General features: G+C 41.0%; 2 protein-coding genes across 2 annotated transcripts in view; one reads left to right on the top strand and one right to left on the bottom strand.

Annotated features, from left to right (window-relative positions):
• Positions 1 to 18,544: 18,544 nt before the first annotated feature.
• On the top strand, positions 18,545 to 21,732 carry pcdh20 (protocadherin 20). Its single transcript, XM_069173760.1, has 2 exons — positions 18,545 to 18,674; positions 19,093 to 21,732. The coding sequence occupies exons 1-2, from the start codon at positions 18,627 to 18,629 to the stop codon at positions 21,703 to 21,705; spliced, it is 2,661 nt and encodes an 886-aa protein (XP_069029861.1). The 5' UTR covers positions 18,545 to 18,626; the 3' UTR covers positions 21,706 to 21,732.
• The window catches only part of tdrd3 (tudor domain containing 3), a 35,904-nt gene continuing 34,872 nt past the window's right edge, over positions 21,466 to 22,497 (bottom strand). The window contains exon 14 of the mRNA XM_069173763.1: positions 21,466 to 21,596. The gene's annotated coding sequence lies outside the window, so the exon portion shown is untranslated. The remainder of the gene's footprint in view (positions 21,597 to 22,497) is intronic.

Here is a 22,497-nt window from a genome sequence, read left to right as displayed (position 1 = left end):
TACATCATTGCACACAAGACACAAAAACAATGCACCGTGTGTACATTACAATGCAACACAGGTCTGTTGTCTACACAAAGGTCCTTGCCCTGTGACCTTAGATAAACATTATTATGCTGAATATTATTTAAATAAGCACTTGTGAATCTTGATTTATCTTGTTTAAGTGTCAGATTCAGTCAGTTTTGGTTATACTATATGATGATTCTTGTGGATGTTATGTCAGGCCTTTATGTCATAGCCAGCACTAATTTAAAGGTGTTAATTCAGTACGGTAGGTATCAAGCCAAAGCATGTAATACACTCTTCAGTCCACTAGGGTAAGTCATGTAACGCAGGTAAAGTAACTTCCATGACATACAAAACGTTGCTTACATAAGATTACCTCTTCTAACCCAAACCATGGTCGTTTTTTACCTCTAACCAAGTAGTTTGTGTGTCTAAACCTAACCAAACTGTTACCGTGTCACATTTAACCCAAGTCATGATATTTTCCTGAACCTAATCACGTTGTATTTGATGCCCAATCCTAAGGCACTTAACTCTTCATGCCTCGGCGAGGCAAAGTGTCACACTGGCACGGTATCCTGTAGTGGACTGATCCCATGTTATTTAATCAAATTGAATTTTTTGTATTCCCAGAGATGTAAGGAGAACTGACAATAACAAAATGCAATCACACCTCCAATCACAGCTTTTTAGGTGAGTCAGTACATAAAGACAAAAGGAGGGGAGTGAATACACACGACTATTTTACATAAATTGTTTTTTTAATGCAGGGCTGTCGTATTGGCTTCCATTCTGTTGTAGAGATGTTTCTATTTTCCTGACCATTTGTTGCACTTTCTTTTTGGGCCTTAACAATGATGGACTTCATACACACAAACCTGAGGGCTCAAATGTACTCAGTATGCAATCAAATCTGATCACAAATACACAGAAACAGCCGAGCCAACCGTTCAGCCATGCCCCTCATGGCACCAGGCACCTATTTTAGCCGACGATAGCCGTGAATCCACTTGACCAGCTGGCTTGGCCATTGGATCATATTTGTCCTTCAAGTTGCGACTGAGCTGTTTACGAGTTAGAGGTACCACTTCATGGCCCTTTTCCAGGTCCCTCCATCCTCACAGCCCCGTGGCCGTCTGACCTTTAAGAGAGTGTCTCGTGAAACGAAACAGGGAAGGGAATAGAGGGAGGCTCGGGAGATGTGTGTACCCCCTGGGGAGACGGACAGACTGGTAGACATGGGAAGAAGTGGCACTTGAAAGCAAATGGGAATCAGGTTGGAAATGGAGGCACATCAGCAACTGTTGCCTGCAGGGTAGAGAGAAGTTGTTTGGTGTGCACCACTGAGGTGGAAATGTGCGGATGGCCTGGCATGGCAGGTGGGCAATAGCTTTTTTTTGAAGGAAGAATAAAAAGCATTTTATGGCTATGGAGATTTTCCTTACTGTATGTTTATCAAAGGCTCATGTGCTGTGGGTAGTGTAGTAGGATCCCATTCACAACACAAGTTATTTCCTCGCTGGCATCTTGAATGTTGTGAGCTCCCAAATATATCGTGGTGCTTTTGAGGACTGGAAATTTATGGGATTTTTTTATGTTGTTTAAATCTCTAATCATATATTTGGCTGCTTTATGTTCTAATTGGTGTAAAAAAACAAAAAACAAAGCATGTGTTGTCTGGATTAAACAATTAGGTTCCCCCCAAGTTCGTACAGCAATTCTCAGCCTTAGCTGGGAAAGACATTTACCATGCAGTGCTTGTAAACATCTGATTAACACTGCCTGGCCCCCCACACAAACAATATTACAACCCTATTCACATGCACAAACACATCATGTAAATAAGAAATAATCCTTTATGATGGGGGCTGGTCACAAACAGCAACTGTACAAGGTAATAGACCGTGGAAGGAGACAGCTTAAAAACCACTCTATAAGCAAACACACATGGCCAGATATCAAGCGGAGAGGTGTGTACATCCGCACCAGCGAGTGACACAACATTAATACCAACATGCCTCCCCTGGTTTTTCACATTGCCACACAGCGTAGGACAGTATGTATCACTGCCTGACACTGAGCACACCCTCTTTTCAGGTACATAATGGTGACAGTGAGGTTTGAGTAGAGGGAGCCTTTTTTACCTCGTCGAGGAAATCCAAAGTTGTCATTTTTAAAGTCTAATTTTACAGCCATCTGTTACCATCAGCAACATTGCCGTTACCCTCGAAAGGCTTGATTTTCATTTTAATTTTGGGTCCTTATCTACAAATAAATATATTGTCTGAGTTTATTTTTTTCCATGCTGTCAGCAATGTTAAAAGGACACAGCTCATCTGGCTGATGGATGGGAGCAAATGTAGCCCAGGGCCTTAGGGTGGACTGCAAGAGAAATGTACCTTATAACACACACACTGACACACACAAACAACCCCTCCAGATGGGTCCCCCCTTGCGAGCAGTGTGTATGGTCCAATTATGTTTGTGTTTGGGGGAAAGGGGGTGAAAACTCTTGGAGCAAAGTGTTTACTGCAAAAATCTATTGCAAAAAGTGTAATACATATTTGAAATTGCACATCTATGTTAAAAAACCTCACATCCATACACACATTATAACACCATAGACTAACTACAATGAGTGTAGGTCGGTGTAGTGGTGTGCTTTAGTGTGGGTCAAGGCTGTGGGTTATGGTCACCATAAAATAGCCTTATATACTGTACAGTCTTGGCACACAACATTACAGTTATTTTATGAAGCAAATGTATCTTGTTGCTTCGCTGACATGTAAACATAAGCGTTATAGAGAGGTAGATGAAGAAGAGAGAATGAGATGCTCGGTGCTGTAAATGAATGCCATAAAGCACAATCGCTGCATGTGTCCTCTCCTTCATCAGCACAGCATCTGCACAGTATCTTTTCTTGCATCACAGGACGCCACTGCATTTCTGTGGCCTTGTTTGTGGGGTTTTTGATGTAAACCATGTTGGCCTTTGTTGTGAAAGCTCGTAGTTCTGAGGGCAGCAACATAAGTTTCTCGGTTGGTTCGCACTATTTTGGTGTGGTTTTGATGTACAGAACTGCATGACCACAGAATCGGGCAGATAGCAGGGCTTGTTGACAATTTTGTGTTTCAGAAGTCAGAGTGGATTCAAACCAGACCAGAAGACAGAGTGGATTCAAATCAGATCAGAAACCAATACAACTATGTACAAATTGAGCCCTAAATAAATAAATACATTAGATGACATGGGTTTATTCTTGCGAAAAATTCCTAACTCATAAAATCTTTGTTAAATGATTAAAACATTTGCTGAGACCAGGCTCAGCCCTTTCACAGCCACCTCTTCCTGCCACCAGACAGCCAGGAAGCACAAAGAGGTCAAAGCTGAGCAGAAGTCCCCGTGGGAGCTCTCTTGCCCCCCGACCTTTAGGTGTTCATCCCCGATGTTCATTTCCTGAAGGTGTCAGATGAAGACAAACCAAGAGGTGCTGTACAGCAAAGGAGAGAAAGGCAAGTGTGGGAAGGGAGAGAAAGGGAACTTGAGAAGGTGAAAGAGGACAGAAAGTGTTTTGAATGAGTGTGGCGAGGGAGAGAGTCAAGGAGAAGAAGAAGGATGAGTTGCGAGGGAGGAGAGTGGGGAGCGTGGCTTGAAACAGGGTGTATGTGGGGTTAACAGACAGGAGAGGATGGGAGGAGGAGAAGCAGTGCTTGAAGAAAGAACACAATGAAGATGGGGCAGCATTAGTGAGCCCGTCTCAGGCCAATTACTCTGCTGCTAACCCTCTCTTCTATCTCTCCTCTGCTTTCCCTCGTTCTGTGTCCTCTCCTCTCACTTTCCTTTTCTCTCCCTCTCTCTCACTTTCTCTATCTCTGCTCTAACTATCCATGTGCTGTCAGCAGCAACAGATCCCTATATGATACCAGTCCGCACTGGCAGGTTTTATCTCCCCGTGCTACAATAGCAAAGAAGGATCTGAGAAAGATAAGATAGGACCAACCAACAGTGACAACAGCAAACACATAACGGGCGAGGCTCATGCTTGACACAGTGCTTCACTGCCATCTAGCGGCAGGCAGTTCAAGCAGGCCCGCCATCGTAGGGTGCTGATCATTAGTTACAGGCAGTTGCATTCCTGCAATGCGATCAAAAAGCTCATCTGAGAGGGTGTTTTTACAGATGAGTGCAATGAAAAAGTGTGAAAGACTCTGAAATATGTTGTGCACCTGTGCACTGTAGGGTTGTAATTAATTTGTAAGCTTGGAGGGTTTGTGTTTTCTACCGTAACTATAAACATCCTGTTCTGGCTAACTGACTGCTAAATGACACAAATTATGGTTTCTAAGCAGCTTGATGCCATGCTGATAACTGCATTAAGGAGAGTCTGATACACATTGTTGATGGGTGTCTCAAACTTTAGTGGATGTGTCTGAACACAGCTGTGACATATATATATATATATATATATATATATTAAATATCTATCTATATATCTATATATATAGATATTTAATATATATATATATATATATATATATATATATATATATATATATATATATATATTTATATATATATATATATTTATATATATATAAAGATCTATTTAAAGTTAAAGCACTTAAATATAGGTTTTAAAAACAAAGCTAACACATTTTGGAAATAATTTGATATCATCTATTCAAATGAAAGTATGGGGCTGGGCAATGACCTAATTATTGAGTTGCTGACATTATAAATCTCCTACCAACCAAAATTTACTTTTATTCAATTGTCAATAAACAACTTGTCTGTATCCCTCATAATCAAACTAAGAGTCGCGACCACACTAAATTACATCTATCTTACATCTATGGAGACTTTCCGAGTTCACTTGAGAGTGTTTGGTTCAAATACAATTGTTGAAATCAGTTGTGTTTGATGCAGCTTATTAGAATTGATCTGTTTCAGGATATGTACTGTTTTGTTCTAAAAAAAAATCTGGTAAAATGACATAAACTGAGTTGATGTGACGGAAAATAATCCGTTATTTTACGTGAAAAATGTGAATTATTCCTTTAATGGGATATTTATACACTTAATCAAGTGAATAATGCAAAGTATGAAAGATGACATAATCTGAGCTAACAGAGCACTGGTATCACTGCTGGCAAGTAGTATTCCATGTGGAGAAAAAAAAACATGCATTATTCCTTTAGATATTGATACACTCAATTAAGTGATCAATGTGAATTTTAATTGTAACTACTAATTAACCTTGAAGGCATAAAAAGGTTTTCGGCTCTGAACCTGCCTTCGACTGGTTGACTGTGTGCTGCATAGTAACAACAAACCATGAATACTGTGTGAGGTGGTCATCTTTCTCAGAGGGTATAAAGGGTACAACTGATTTACATTCCGTAAGAATAACATTGAAGTTTATTAAACAACATATGTGAAATTATGCTGTTAAATACTGTGTACACAGTTTTTACCTGCTAACTTTTAATGAGAAGACAAATCCAAAACACTGGGCTTGTGTCAAAGCATGCTTTCAGTCAGGGACTTTATTTGCATGCAGACTTATTCATGTCTGCAACAGTTCACTGTGGTTTGTGTGTGTGTGTGTGTGTGTGTGTGTGTGTGTGTGTGTGTGTGTGTGTGTGTGTGTGTGTGTGTGTGTGTGTGTGTGTGTGTGTGTGTGTGTGTGTGTGTGTGTGGTGGAGGGTGGGGGGGAGGGCGGCAGCAGGGGTTACTATAGGTGCAAAGAGCTGGAAACAGATAAAAATAATATCACAGGACCACTCCAGAAATAATGGGACATCTGGTCCAGACATCTGGAGCCAGAGGACTTTTAGGAGCTTCCCAGCACCCTCTCACCTTGTGGGTAAATTAGCAAAGTGAGAAAATATGGCAGGGGTAAACGATGCTGACAATCACACAGAGGGAGGACAGTCGAGACAGGTTGCAGGGGAATTCATCATTTGGAGGTCTTTTTTTTTGTTTCACATGAATAAAGGGTGATGAGTGGAAATGTGTGTGTGTGTGTGTGTGTGTGTGTGTGTGTGTGTGTGTGTGTGTGTGTGTGTGTGTGTGTGTGTGTGTGTGTGTGTGTGTGTGTGTGTGTGTGTGTGTGTGTGCGTGTGTGTGTGAGAGACCAAGAGAAAGAGGTATTTGAAAGTAGATGGAGGTGGTAACCATCTCATTACTCTTTGGCAAGAATTAGTCAAGCTTCTACATTGAGCTGATAAATAAAAATATGTTTCTTGATGGAAATTATTATTGCAGGTAAGCTGTACAACAGATGATTGACAGTTCTCTTCTTCTCTCAGACATCAATATAAATTTCTTCTAAACCTAACAGACAGAATATGTCATTCACCCGGTGGTTGTCTGACTTTAGTAATGATATTTAAATGAGGGGGGAAAAACAGCAGCTTTCAATAAAATGTCTGATTTCTCATACATTTATATTGAATTTATATGATTAGAGAATTTGCTGTAGAGGGAATTTGTGAAATAGTCCGTACACTTGCTGGATCAAGGGCTTCTCTGCTTTTAGCTAAAATAGCTGCTCATGAAGTTGCCAACTTCAGAGAGACAGGTCATCAATTAAAGTTTTTCCAGGCTTAAATCTTGCAGTGAAAACTGAGCTTGCAAGATGTAGTCTAGCTTTGCAAGTGCACATCACGGACTGATGGGTTGGCATGTGTCTGCCTGAAAGAGAGAGAGCGGGCGAGAGAGAGATGGTGTCAGATGTGATATTGATGACAAGCCAGTGTGCTTGTCTCTTGTTTCCCCTTGGCTTAATGTAAGGTCACAGTGGAAAGGTGGGACAACAAATGTCACCAAGTCACTGACAGCTTGACCCCTGGGAGAGAAAATACCCTTTTCATCAGATGCCCATCCTCCCAAGTGCCCCACTCCTGCCCAACCTTCTTTCCACTTCCTTTCTGTCGCCTGTCTTCTCCCAATGTCTGATTCGTCTTTACTCAACCTCTACTTGTCTCTCCAAACGTCTCCAGTACCCCTAACTGTGTTGCCCTCTTTGCTCTGTTTCACCTTTTCATCTCTATGCTCGCATATACGTACGCACATAGAGATAGAGAAGCCGACAAACAGGCCCTCTCCTCCCTGGCAGTTTCCTTGAGCTCTCGATCTAAAGTCACAAATACGTAATAAAGATGCCATCAAAAGGACACCAGAGGATCCACGTTCTGCATTCGTTCCACCCCTCTCGTAACTCTCTAGAGGGCAGGAGGACATACATCACCTGGAGAGCCGGCTGGCATGGAATTATGTTGTTTAGTGCAGGCTGTTCCCATGCTGATCCAAATGCATAACACTCGTGTGCACAGAGAAAGTAACAAGAAGCGCACTGTGCAAACACAGCCAATGGTAGCCAGTGAACGGGAAACATTAGGTGATCTCAAACATCAAGCGAAATGTTGGAGAGGACCCCCTGAGCATGCTAACCACAGAGAGGAGGAAAGAAAAGATGCAGGCAGAGGACAGGACGTACACGCTGCATCTATTCCCCTCTGCGCCTCCTCCGACCCCTCCTCAGACAGGCAGATAGGCGCTGCCCATTATGTCTAGCCAGATATGACCTTGAGCGAGTCCATTGTCTCCCAGGATCTTCACTCACGCTGTCACATCAGGCCACTTCAGTGTTCTCAATAAAAAAAACAACACAACAGCAGCATCCCAATGATGTATCACTGCACACCAGTTGCATTAGCAAACAGCTGGGGCGGGTTTGTCATTTCCAGTTATTGGATCTGTACAGTAGAGAGGCTTTAAATGTCTTGCTAGTGAAATCTTTATGATTTAGCCCATCGTGTTCGTGTGTCTTGTTCAAATGACATTATACAACTGTCTCTATAAAAGCTTTTAGCAAACAGAAAGAAAAAAAAATCCTTGGGAGAGTCTTAACCCAGGTGGATAACAATGCCTGTACATGTATTATTAAATTGAAGCTCATAGGCTTTTTTTTTTATTATTATTCATTAATTCATTTTAAATAGAAGGGACCCATGGAGTCTGATCTGCGAAACATTCAAGAAGCAGGTGCACATGCATTATCTTGGACAACCAAAACTGCATTGGAGTGATGACATTTTGCACATGCGAGTGCCGGGCTCAATGTGTTGCTTTTAAGTGTCAGATTTTAGTGCCCTGCCTTCAGGAATGATCTCACCTCCGTGTGAGCATTTTCGTCAGAGCACACGAGGGTTGCGTGGCTCGGCTCCAGATAAGTGGCTTGCAGTCCGTCTGTGCCCTTTCTGTTATCTTGGTGACTCACTCCCATTGAATCACTTCACTGCACCTTTGTGTGAGGAGTGGCTCGGTAGGGGAGTAAGTGACCTAACAGTTCAAATTACGATAATCCAAAGAGTTGGTTTTTTTGGATGTCTGCAATGCTCAGGTGAAGTTCTTTGTAGGTTTACAGCTGCTTTGTATGTGATAGATGCCTTTTTTTTTTCTATGTTCTCATGAGCACAAGGAGGTCGGTCATGACTTCACCGTCCACATCGCTGTTACTGGATTCTTCTTTTACAAGACGAGACCATGAACGCACATATGTTGGCACATCTACTAAAGTAACATTAATAGATGTGCCACTATGTGAGACTTCCATGGTAAGATGATATATGCCTGGTTTGAATACCCGATGAATATCTGATTTTTTTTTTTTTAAATCTATTTTCTGTTGCCCCCAATTTAAAGCTATAGTGATTATAGCGGTAAATGATGGAGGCAAATAGTGACCTTAGATCCAAGCAATAAAACATCTGTAGTGAACCCGCTTTAAAGTATCCTTCACAAAGTGCCAGAACCACATCTCCTCCCCAGTTATCTCATTTGACCCTGGATGTACTTCTCCCAATTCTCAACCCCCACGTCGTCATGTAACATGTGAACTTTTGTTAAACTGCTCTGGCCCTTTTACCTCATAAACACTCAACCCTTCTGCCACAAGTGACGGTATCCACAACCTTTTAGGTGTATTAAAACCTGCCACTTTGGAGACCATATCCTGCCAACTGAAAACCACAGGATATCCCTTTTAATCCCGTTCGGGTCACAACCACTCCAATACACCAACTCCACAGTCGATACTCTCCAGACGCCAGATGACCACTAGTATTGACCATCTCCAAGATCCACGTCTCCCTCATGTAGTCATACGCCACCAAAAACTATAAGAACAAATTATGGACTTTGTGATTCCTAACTATGTACCCTGCTATAATGTACTCTGATGATTCTGCTAACAGATAGATTGATAGAAAGCGTTGACCTTATCGTTTAAAATGTGATCTGTGTTGTAATGATATGTCTCATCTTACGTTGGTGAAGTCAAATAAGGGACTTTTTTATACATAGTTTGAATCAAATCGTGCTAAACGTGGGCCCTCGTGACCCCCCTCCTCATGACCCCCCCCTCCTCTTGACCCCCCTCCTCATGACACTCCTCCTCATGACACCCCTCCTCATGACACCCCTCCTCATGACCCCCCCCCCTCCTCATGACCCCCCCTCCTCTCAGTTTTAGTTATTTTTGAGTTTCTCTTAGTTTTGACTGAGTCATTTTTGTATCTGCCTTTTTGCTAAGCTTCTAGCGCACATAGTAATCAGAGTCTTAGAGTACGTCAGCAACTTCGCTGATTACGTACTCAAAGTAGCATGGCTCATTTCTTCAGGGTGGCTTATTCTAAAATAGTAACATAGTCTTAAATTCACTCATTCAGTTCTTTATCTGTTAGCCCGGTAGCAAATTCCCTCTTTCACTTCGCCATCAGAATTTCCACATTGTCATTCATATAAACATATCTGTCATTTAATCATTTACTGTGAGAAGTTATACAATAAATCATTTTTAATTAGACCCAGCTGTGCCATGGTGGTATCTTTCTGAGTATATCAAAAGATTTGAGTTCCGATACGAGAATTCCGATTTAGATTATGATTGACTCATTTAAATTGATTTTGAATTAATAATTTGTCCAATATTGGACTGGTCCTCCTTCTAATAATGAAAGCAAAATTTAATCCGCACAAATTAAATTGACATCACGCTACACATCAGTTCAGACACACATGGAGGGGTGTGTTGGAGAGTAAAGCCACATAAATGCTGTTTATACTTTTTTTTTTTTTTTTTTTTTAAATTAGACATAGCATTTTGCAGAGTTTAAGCAGACAATTTCACACTTTGCTTTTGTATTTCATTCATGAAGGTCTTCTTGATCGGACCCCACCCCAGTTTTCTGTATTACGCCACACTTTATCTGTAGCTGCCTGTTTTTTTAATGTGGTTTCATTCACTTTGTGTGGACCCTCTTTCTTCCCGCTGGGATTCGATCCATCATTTCAGGGTTCCTGCTCAGTGTTCTTGTGAGGTATACTTAACCACCAGACTGAGTTCAGCATTGATACACTCAGAAGACCAAAGACAGAAAGAACGTCAGAGGAAGGAAGATATTTGCCAAAAATTCGCTTCAGAGCATTGCTGCAGAGACAAAACTTTCCAGAAAGCTCAAACCATGAGTCTTATAAAGTATTCTCATTTGGAATACAGAATACAATGATGTATTTTTTAGAGTCACATTTCATATTAACTTGAATGATTCTTGCTCATGTTCGAATCTTCCGTGATCTGCTAGACCGGGTTGTGTGTTACTGGTAGCCATGGGGAGGAGACCCCAGACTTAGACAAAGCTCTTTCAGAAGATTAGAGACACACCTGTTTATTTTGATGATGAAAATTTGTTTCAAATCAGAACTGATTATTAATCAGCCGCTGCCTCGAGTTCCTTATTTCATCTTGTTTTCATGCCGCCGCGCCGGCGAACACCCGAGGTATATTTGTTTTCAGGGCGTCCGTTTGTCTGTCCATCTTGTGATCGCTTTATCTCAGAATCTTCTTCAGGCAATGTCTTTGAAATGGATTAAACATTCACTTGGACCCAAGGATGAACTGTTTAGATTTTTGGTGTCAAAGGTTAGGGTCACTGTGACCTCACATTGACCCACGCTCATAAACATAATACGGGAATTTCTTCAAATGTGGCGCAGATATTCACTTGGAGTCAAGGCTGAACTTCTCAACATGTTCGGGCCATAACTCAATATTGGATGTGCAAATTTTGACAGAATTTCACAAAAATGTCCAAAAGGTCCCCTTCACTCCAACATCATTATGTTATGCAAAAACACTTTTCTGGCCATTATTCATCATCATAGCTCTGAAATAGCAGGGGATATTGTGACCATATTTCCCATTTGGCCAGGCACTGAATTTGTGACACTAATCTTGGGTTTTCATCTAGAACTGTTCTGCTTGCATAGATCTTTTCTGCCGTCGGGTTGAAGATGTGTGTGAAGCATCTGCGTTTTGGAATTTGTAGCTTCTTTGCAGCAACATCCATATTTGAAGATTTGTCTGTCAGTCAGTTTCATTGGTCAAGCATGTGAACACATATAAAGATTCCTTCAAAGTCTTCACTACATGTATTATACACGTCTGGACAGGTACGGGTGTAAACTTTAACTTGACTAGCTGGCAGAAGCATACAACCTTAAAGTGGTAATTTTTAGCTCCAGTCCTCTCCTGTCCAGTTTTTGTGAGCATGTTTTCAGTTTCCTGTTGTTACCTGACAGAAATGAAAACTAGCGTGGTCTTCTTCTTACATGTTGTGCATTTAGAGATGCACCTCTGCATTGCACTGTTGTAACACGTGGTTATATGAGTTAACGCCACCTATTTATCACTTTGAGCCATTTTGTCTGTTCTTCTCTGACCACTGTCATTATCAAGGCCTTTTTGCACACAGAACCACTGCTCTCTGGATGATATTTCTTTGGCAATATTCTCTGTAAACACTATGGACTGAAAATCCTTGAAGATAAGCTGTTTCTGAAATACTCAAACCAGCACGTCTGGCAGCGGCAATCATTGTTCGGTCAGAGATTTCCCATTCTGATGTTTGCTCTTGACGGCTCAGCTCTATGCTCATGACCTGAACCTCAAAAGCATGTCTGCTTGCTGTATCGAAAAATAAGTAACATATATTTTTTGTACAGATGTTCATTACTGCAGTGTACGACAGAGTTACCGCTAATATCTCCCCTATAATCGAGTGTCAGGTAAAAATGTCAAGTGCCACATATGCTACATGTGAACATATTGTCCACAAGAATAGTATTCAATAAAAAAAAAAAAAAAAATTAAAAACCCGCTTTAATCATGACATTGAGCAGGTCGTTGTAATGAGCTGACGCCGTTGTATGAGTAAATAGTCCTCCTGACACGGACGACCAACTGTGAGCTTCCACTTCTCTTGATTTCTTTGCTCTCCAAATTTTCATCTTAATCTTTTTTTTCCCCCAGCAGGTACCACTTCTTAAATAAACTTGAAATCTACAAAAGTAGTTGAATGTAGCCACACAATGTATCTTAATCAATTCTCCCTTTCCTCACAACAGATTGAAACTTCAGTCACTGAAGCGGCATGAATTAAATTGAATCATAATTATAACACAACGGATCTGAGCTATCTTCTTATTTCCCTTTTGCTGTTCACCATTTCCATTTCCCTCTTATTTTATATAGACCTCATCTGCAATCCTGCTGCAGGATCATAGGGGAAATTAATATAATTACTGCCACGCAAATTAATATTTGATATAAAAGCACTCACTGAAGCATATTCACAAAATTCTGTGTTGTCTTTTTTCCATTCTTTTGGCATTAGAAAAATACTTTCCACAGGTTTGATGAAAATATAAAGGAATCGACTTGGATATTTCAGTTTACCTGATGTGGTGTAACTTTATGAAACTGCTGCAATATCATTTGAAAATAAATAAATATGTCAGTTGTCGACAGTGTTGGGCTGATTCTTCACAGGAAGGTGTTTTCACATCTTCTCACAGTAACAGAAACACTGGAGAGAGAAAAAAAACAAGCGTGAATGTGAAGTATTGCTTGAGTAATTCCGGAGCAAGAATTGATTTTCTCTAACAACAATGAAGCAAAAATTGACTCAGGTTTTGAGATATGGATGTATAAGAGGTCACTAAGCGATTATTTTCCATCAACAAATCGAAACCTCCAGGAAACTAATTTTATACCTTAATTGATGTACTCAAAAACCTCAAACTGAGGCTTTGAAATCGTCACACTGTTAGCAGGCAGAAACAAGAACCTGTGGTGGGCAATCGATAGAAACTTCATTACCGGGGAGCCAGGCCAGTAATCTCCTTGGCTGCAGCTGTGAGAGGCATACATTCTTCCACAGCACCTGTTCGCAATGATGTATCCAGCCTGCACCTGCAGAGGCACAAAGGCACACTCACACCACTCTGTGGTTTAACACTCCCGTGCTATCCTACCATCTCTTTTCTCTCTCTGTCTGCCTATCAAACACCAACTCACAAGCTTTTCATGTTATTTCATACTCTCTCCCCGTTTCTCTCTCGCAGCTACAGATGAGCTTTCTCACATATGTGCCAGGGTGCATCTTTAGCAGCTGACAAGAGCAGAAAGGGAGAAAACAGTGAAGTAGAGGAGCAGCAGGGGAGGTGTGAGGTGGGCAGAAAAAAGGGAGATCAGTTGAGCATTTTTCTTTTAGTTAATAGAAATAGACCTTTGGGGTTCTGAAATTGTGTAGTATAATATTATGTTAGGACAGCTCCATTTTACAACAAAATTGGTTCCATGATGGCGAGCCCACAGAAACATTTTAAAGCATTTTTTTCTTTTGTAGCTTTGCCTCTTTGAGAAAATTGGGTCTCCACAGGGAAAATAACAAATCATCTACTTATCAGGAATAAGCACTCTTACAAGTTTTTAGCCTCGGACTCAACTCTCACATTTGTAGAAATCTAGTTTTCCTGCAAAAGAAAGGCCAGCGAAAACAAAACTGAAAATTGAGTCTCAAAATGCATTTTGGGACCCAACTAAAGACAAGTCCAGCAAAGGTTTCTGGGTGTGACCCAGTAATGTGTGACTGACACCTACTCATTTTATTCTTTTATGTTAATTCTGCCAGTAGATGGCAGTGACAGAGCAAGAACAACCACTACTACATGTAGCACTTTGCATAAACAAAAGGTCATTATGTCTCCTCAATGATATAGAAAATAGTATGTGAACGGCAGAACTAGTCTCTTCCCTCTGCTCCTGCTTAGTGATGACTACTCATACAATGAGCAATACTGGATTGTGTCCCCTTGAGACAGTGGGATGCAGCTGCTTTGTCTGAGGCACACTAGAGTGCACATTGCAGGAAATTGTTGTTCCCAAACAGAAATAAAGAAGGAGAATAGGCTGTTTATCATTTTATTCCCTCTCGGATGAGCAAGTTGTGGTACTAAAGGTCAATATTGGGACTTTGTCAACAGAGAATGACTATGCTAATAGTGCCCAGTGCATCCAGGTATTGCTAAGTACTAAGCAGAATTATGGGCACTATCTCATGTGGCCCACTCTCAACTCTGCATAACTGGTATGATATATGTAGACTGAATGGATTTCTACCCTGTTGAATAGACTTACTGAACAGTGTATTGTGTGCCACTTCATTAAACTGAAATCTGTGTTTAGTCTGCAGCAATTATGGTTTGGTGGCAAACCCACGAAATGCAGGTTTGATTAATTCAATGTTATAAAAACATGTATTTCAGTGTATTGAGCTGCCAAAAGGCAATTTTACAAACATTTCATAACACAGCTGTGCTGCATATTTCTGGATCTCTATAATACTATAGAGGTGGCGATTGCAGCTGGCTCAGCAACTGAATTTAGTGTCTTCTGGTTTTTGGCATTTTGCAAAATTACAGTAATTAGTCTGAGTGTCTGTTGAGCGTTGGGTTAATGTACTGTATGAGACCAAAAAAATCACAAATCAGACCTTTTAATTTAGGAAACATTTCAATGTTCTGGAGCATTACACAGGTACACTGATCAGCTCAGAGAGACACTGAAGACAGGAGGTTAAAACAGTGTGACAGATACAGTATGCAAAAGTTTGGAAACTTTGAGCAAGTTGTTCCTTTAAATGAATCTATTATATATTTTGTTATCATATATTTTTTTTTTTTTTTTGTGTGAAAATAAGTTAAACTAATGCCCACAATGTAACACATGACCTTTAGGCTGTCTTGCAGGATTAGCATGTTTAAGATCGACTCACAGACTTTCAGGGATGCTCTAAATCAGGGAACACCGAGGGCCTCTCCAGACCCTTCAGCTTGCATTTCTTCAAGTAGTTCATTGTGGATGAATTTTGAGATCTACTTTCACTGCCTTGTCATTGAAACCAGCTTCTTTTCAATTTCAATTTCAGTTTCCTGACTGAGATTTACATCCACCGATATTTGGTTAAATCCCTTCTTTCTTCCATCTGCAATGTTTCGTCTACCGCTGGCTGCCACACACATCCAAAGCAGAATATTCCCACTCCACAGTTGGCATGGTGTTCTTTTCGCAAAAAGCTGCTTATTTTATTGTTCTCCAAACATACGGCTGGTGATTGTGGGCAAAGAGCTCCATTTTAACTTCTTCGGTCTACAGCACTTGTTTCCAAAATGACTCAGTTTTCTCCAGATGTTGCTTTGCATAAGTTGATTTTTGTTGTATCTTTCTTATGACTCTTCTATGTAGACACTGTTTGTGCCGCAACACTGCTGAAGTCTTTTTTTTTTTTTTTGCTTTCCATCTTTATCCAGCAGATGTGTTGTTTTATCTGAAATTTTTCTTGATCTTCCAGATCTTGTCTTGACTTCCACAGCTCCCTTTTACTGCAATTACCTAATGGCTTTTCAGATATTTTAAGCCCAGAGTGCTCTGATAGGCTTTCATAGCTTTCTGCTGCTTTGTGGTAACAATGCATTAAGATTTGATGCAAGTCTTATTTCTTGTAAAGTCTGCAGTGGTTGTATTTCCTTCTTTTCAGTTCAAAAATCAACAAAATACAAAATTGGCCAAGGAGTGTTGAAACATTTGCATACTTTATGGCTGCTAAAGAAAACTTGAATATACTTACAAGTGTACATTGTTTTTAATTACTGTATTTGTGTAAATGCACCAAATATTATTTTTGGAAAGCGCTTTCTGGAACAGATTCAAAAAGGAAAACTTGTACTGTTTAATTCATTTCATTCTTTTTCAAAATAAAATGCAAAACTATTTTAAACAATGGAGTGCATTGGCAGTTTTTGCACAGATTTACCACTAAAGTTTTCAAGCTACTGTCCCCTGACACAATACTTTTTGTGTGGTCATATCCATTTTACTTAGCAGCCATGATGCTCACTGCTATCAAGATAGCTTAGCAGCCCTTTGATTAAATGAAAAGACCCATGGTTAACACAACATCTGTTAGGAAATCTGGGGAAAGATTACCCGGCCTCATCACACAGAGTGAGAGCAGCAAATGATGTAATTACAACCAAAGTAATACTGAAATTTGGCCTTGACCTTTTACCTCATTCAACCTTTTATAGTATTTTTTTTTATTATTTATTTTTTTTATTTCTGGTCACCATATTTAAATGTTGTGCCACATTTATGAATTCACATTTTTTTTTTTTAAATACAATAGGCTAGTTGTAATATGTTGTAGAGCTGTTGATTACATTCATGAAAAGAAAAATAATGCATTTAGATTTCTCACAATTTTATAACATTTCTTTCTTTTGAACTGAATGAAGTAAATTAAGATAAAGAAATTGTTTTAATTAGCTGGAAAGGTTGCAGGTGAAACAAAGACCTTGTAGCAATATTGTATTGGCCTATTTGTCATGCTACCAAGTTCATTTGTGTATTGGAGTTGAGGTGTGTTGTGTTTACTTGAGTTTTGGTCAAAGTACATTAATTTGACTACATTTTCCACCTCCCTCCGCTTGTTGCTTGTGATACTGAGAAGAGTTGAAAGTTCACAAGTTGATACCGAGTCATCTGGTGACCAGTGGTGACGAACAGACACAGAGGTCACAGTATCAGGTTGACAGACCTATAGCATCGCAGGACTTTGTGTTCAGCTCCTTGTCATGTAACAGCTAAAAGGTAAATAATGTAAAGCCAACAACAGCGTCTTGCATTTGACTGCTTCCTTGTTTGTTTATTTGTTTGTTTGAAATCGTTTTTATGCTACTTTTTCTTACCAAATCTAAAATTTCACTTGACTGGATAAAGACAGACAGCTTTTTTTTTTTTTCTTCTTTTTTTTTTTTTTAACAAAACACGTGTACCTTAAAGTAATTAACTGATTTCGCTGAGCTAAATACATTTGTGTTGTCTCATCTAAGGTAACTACACCTCAAACCCTTTGAACCTGAAGAAAGTTCTCATATGACTCTCATTTCCCTGATCTGCTGCTTTCCCACGCTCTCAACCCTCTCATCCTACAGTCTGTTTACAGAAATATCTCTGAGCTAAGTGCATGAACCAGAAAAAAAAACTCTGAATCCAGGATGCAAGATGGATTTGTAGATCATCCATTTTAATACATTGCTAGCTCTGTCACTGGAATATACTGCATATAGTCCAAAGAGTGTCATAAAACAGCAAGGAGTTTGGTCTATTTCTCACCAAATGAAATGCATGAAATGTATTATTAAATTAAGTCCCCAGTGTTGTCCATCCACCAGTCCATCATGATGAGGAGTGACAGTAACACAGTATGGGACAAAATGAGTGTGTGTGTGACTGTCTCAATCCGCCCTTTTCCAGAGAACTTCAATCATTCATTTTCTCTGAGCAGTATGCTTTCAATCCCAGCAAACAGCTGGCCGTGGCATTTAGAACACATGAGGATTAGGGGGTTGATTTAGTTAAAGGCTCAATCCAGAGTCAGACCATAGCACCACTTATGATGCCAAGATCACCTCTCTGCTGGCTTTGATTAGGATATTTTCATACCTTCTGCATTGATTTCATGCACATGCAGCACATATTAAGAAGCCAAACATGAATTAATTTCACGGTTTTGCTACGGTTGCAATGATTGCAAATGATCTGTCCACATATCTATTAATCTATCCATCTTTCTCCCTTTCTGTTTAACTATAAACATATTTAGAAAATCCAAGGTCAAAGCTCAGGAATTGCAAGAAACATTACACATCATCAGTATATCATTTTCCGTTTGCTTTAAATCATTCTGTACAGTCTTTTTTCATGTGCAGTGTTTTTTAACTACTCCTGGATTATAGTAATCTCTGTGGCTGTGGATATTTTACATCTTGCTTAGTCCCTCATGTCATTATAAACTCAGTTGGTAATCATGTGCTTTCACTCTGCCACAGGCATATAAGGTATGCAGCTGCTTGTGACAACATGGGTGTGCGTAGGAAGTGCAGGTGTGTGTCGATGTGCTTTGATAGAGTGCATGAAAAAGGAATCTGTGAACTCAAGGAGACCTCCTCATTGGCTCGCCTGAAGGACTGATTTGCATACGGTGGGAGTGTCCTGAGCCAGCGCTGGGATGAATGACTTGTTCAAGTCAGATAGAAATAAGGCATAGCACTTAGCAGAGGTCTCCTCAGCTCGACACTCAAAATGCCTGGGTTACTTAGGCTGCCACTCTTCCTGCTATAAATGGAAAGTGCTGGACTAGGATATAAACATGTTCAACAGCAGACACCTCAGCCTTAGCAAAAGAGGAAAAATATGGGTAAGTTTTATGATAATTTGCTTTACAGGACAGAATTCATTACAACACAGCTACAAGTACTTATTGATATTGTGAATTATATATTTGTTCATATTATTAAGGCAGAGTAATGACTAGGCCCCTATTCATCTTCACCACACTGCTTTTATTCTCATATCCTGTTTAAACTTGTGCAAATAAACCTCCTAACACATCTAATTTGATGGATTGATTTAAAAACATTCTTAAATGATCAGTTATGGGAGTAAAGTGTCATAGTTGCAGTTTAAATCATTTTTGAAGGTGTCTAAAGAGCTCAGTAGCTGATAATAAAACAAAATATAAATTGTCATCATCAGAAATACCTCATTTTGCAAATCTGTATCTTTTCTGCTGCTTTTATCAAACTGTATTACCTTTAATTATTTTTGCTTTGCAGGGACTGTGCATCCTCTTCCTTTACACCACCCCCCTGTCCTGTTTTGCAAATTTCAGTCAAGCAAAAGAGCTCATTTATAAGATAAAGGAGGGATTACCCAGGGGTACCTTCATAGGGGCCATTGGAGTAGACTTAAATTTGGATTTCACTGCTGAGCCGCCCTTTATATTCAATCTCCCGCAAAAGAAGGTCAGTGAACAGTATGTCAACCTAAATAACACCACCGGGGAGCTTTACACATCTGCGACAGAGATTGACAGGGAGACCCTCTGTCCCGATAGCCCGGAGGGACAGGGATGTGTCCTCTCACTGGATGTGTTTGTGCTGCCTCAGCAGTACTTTCAGCTCATCAAAGTTAAGATCCTAATCGAGGATGTGAACGACAACAGGCCAAAGTTCCCCATGGATGAGATTTGTTTGTCCGTCCCAGAAAACGCACCAATCAATGCTCGCTATGCAGTGGAGCAGTCTGCGGTTGACCCAGACCTGAGTCATCACGGAGTGCAGACCTACTGGCTGGTGAACGACTTTGGCGTGTTCACATTGGATGTTGAGGAGAATGAGGGGGGTGAGTTGACACCATTCCTCATTGTGACGGAGGCTTTGGATCGAGAGACACAGGCTGAATACCTCACAGATATCATTGCAGAGGACGGAGGGATCCCTCCGCTACTCGGCGCGGCTACTTTAAAAATTGTCATCACAGATGTGAACGATAACTGTCCCCAATTCACGGAGTCACAAATTAATGTCACTGTGCATGGGAATACCACCAAAGGGGCCCATTTGGCACGTCTATATGCTTTTGACCCTGACCTTGGTGCTAATGCTCAGATCAGCTATGCTTACAGTGAACGCGTGCCAAGGGACACCAGGAGCTTGTTCCATTTGGACAGAATCACAGGGATGATCAAGCTAGCAGGGAAAATCGACACTGGCACCGCCACGTTTTACAAACTCACCGTTCTGGCTAATGGACCTGGTTGTATTCCTGCTGTTGCCACTGTGTCTGTCCATATCATCAAAGTTGTCACTGGACCCCCTGCTGTCATACCCCGGTACATCACGCCAGAAAAGGATGGGGTGGTGACGATAAAGGAGTCCGAGCCAGCCTTTTCTCCGATCGCTTTTTTTACTGTTAAAAACATCGATATAAACCAGAGGGTGGACTGTCATTTGGAGGGACCTGGCCCCTTCAGGCTTCTCCCCTATCAGCTGTTCAAGAACGAATACCTGCTGGAGACGACAGAGCCTTTGGACTTTGAGAGTACACAGGAGTATGAGCTAATAGTGGTTGCTAAGAATAGTCGAGGGCTGGTCATCAAGACCTTCCTCAAGGTGCAGGTTTTGGATGAGAATGACAACGCACCTGTGTTTCAGCAGTCTTTGGTGGAAATATCAGTTGAGGAAAACAACCTGCCAAACACCTTTCTGGCCCAGCTCCAAGCCTCAGACCAGGACAGCGAAAGCCGAGGGGAAGTTGTCTACCTCCTTGGAGGTGACACCCCTGGGATCTTCATCGTGGATCGTGTGACAGGTGTCCTTACTGTGGCCACTTCGCTGGACCGGGAGGAGAAAGAGACGTATCGGTTCATAGTGAGAGCAGTGGATCAGGGGACGCCCAGGAGGGAGTCCATCGCAACGGTGGTGGTGACCGTGCAAGACCGCAATGACAACAGTCCACGTTTCATCAACAAGGACTTTACGTTCTTTGTGCCCGAGAACTTCCCAGGGTATGGTGAGATCGGGGTCCTCTCCGTGACGGATGCCGACGCTGGGGAAAACGGCTGGGTGGCCCTTTCCATCCTCAACGGCAGCGACATCTTCATGATAGACACAGGCCGAGGGGCGTTGAGGGCCAAGACGTCGCTGGACCGCGAGCAACAAGGGACATACCAGCTGTGGATTGAGGCTGCTGATGGTGGGGAGCCCGCGCTCTCCTCTGTTACCATGGTGACCGTGTTGCTGTTGGATGTAAATGACAACCCCCCAATTGTCCTTTTCCCCCAGTCCAATCAGTCGTACATGCTAGTGCTACCCAATACTGTCCCAGGAACATCGATCACAGAGGTGTACGCCGTGGATAAAGACACGGGCATGAACGCTGTGATCGCCTACAGTATCATTAAAAGGAAAGGTGGTGAGCAGGGCTCATTTGCCATTGACCCAGAAACAGGAAATATCACATTAAAGAGGGAGCTCAGCAACCGGGGCCTCTACAGCCTTCTGGTGAAGGTCAGTGATCACGGTCAGCCTGAACCGCTCTACTCAACAGTCATGGTGAACTTCTTTGTCAATGAAACAGTGAGTAACGAGAGTTACATCCAAAGTCTGCTCACCAGAGAGGCTGTAATAGAGGTGGAGGAGAAGCCCTGGTACATCGGCCAGCTGACAGATGGGCCTGAGAGGTACGAGCTGTTCCCCTGTCGGCCTGTCCTCATCGCTCTCTCAGCGACATGCCTGGGGCTCTTCTTCCTCGTTGTCACACTTACATCTTACATATGCTGTAAGAGATTTAAAAAGAACAGGAAGAAAAGATCAGAGGTGGAAATACCTTTAAAAATGAAAAATGATGTTGTGAACAGAAAGCTCAGGCAGATCTCAAACATCTGAAGTTCAGTTGTCCACACGTCCAAAAACCTCCACTGTTTACATGAATGTTTACAAAGCTCGTTGTAAGAAATATAGCTCTTACATGATGTTGCTCTTTTTGCATTTGTCATATGACTGTTGTTACTGAAATATGCCTGCATTGTGGTTTGATCTATGCCAACATCTGTCATAAAAAATGGCCGACAGATCCACTCACTATAAAATCTACGAAGCATGACACGTCATTCAAATGTGAAACAATTGGCATCAAAGTAACAACAGCATTTTCACAAAGCATCAGGAGCAACTCATTAGAGATTACTAAGGTCCTATGTAAATAATGTACAAAATGTTTTACAACTTTATATAAAACTTTTGCATTGGCATGAGATGGAAAAAAGACACATGGAGGCATGTGACATGCTTCTTTCCCTGATATTGTTTTCGAAAAGTTCCATCTCTTTATTACAAATATTGTGGACAAGTAAATACACTTGGAAGAAATCTAAATCTATTTATTTTCTAAATTAAAGCTTCAGCGACTGTATATTGATGTTAATTGATAGGCTAATAAAATTGTACTGGATATGCTAACACACTATGCACAACTGCCCTGACAAGGCCATCTGTATGATGAGCATGATGATTTATTTTTAAAACTGAAAACAGACCAAAAAGAAGATTGACTAGTTTTTTCTACAGCTTTCAGTCGTCTCTCGCTGTCTGCTTTAGCTCAGTTGTCATGGACTGATATACATTCCATTCTGTATATGTAGAATATATAGTGAGATACGATTGAAAGCTCCAGAAAAA

Source organism: Embiotoca jacksoni, unplaced genomic scaffold, assembly GCF_022577435.1.
Source record: "Embiotoca jacksoni isolate LCO1_2020_lvr unplaced genomic scaffold, fEmbJac1.0.p SCAF_6, whole genome shotgun sequence".
Classification (NCBI taxonomy): Eukaryota; Metazoa; Chordata; class Actinopteri; family Embiotocidae; genus Embiotoca; species Embiotoca jacksoni.
Note: the sequence above shows the minus strand (reverse complement) of the source record. Positions and strands in the feature narration are given on the sequence as shown.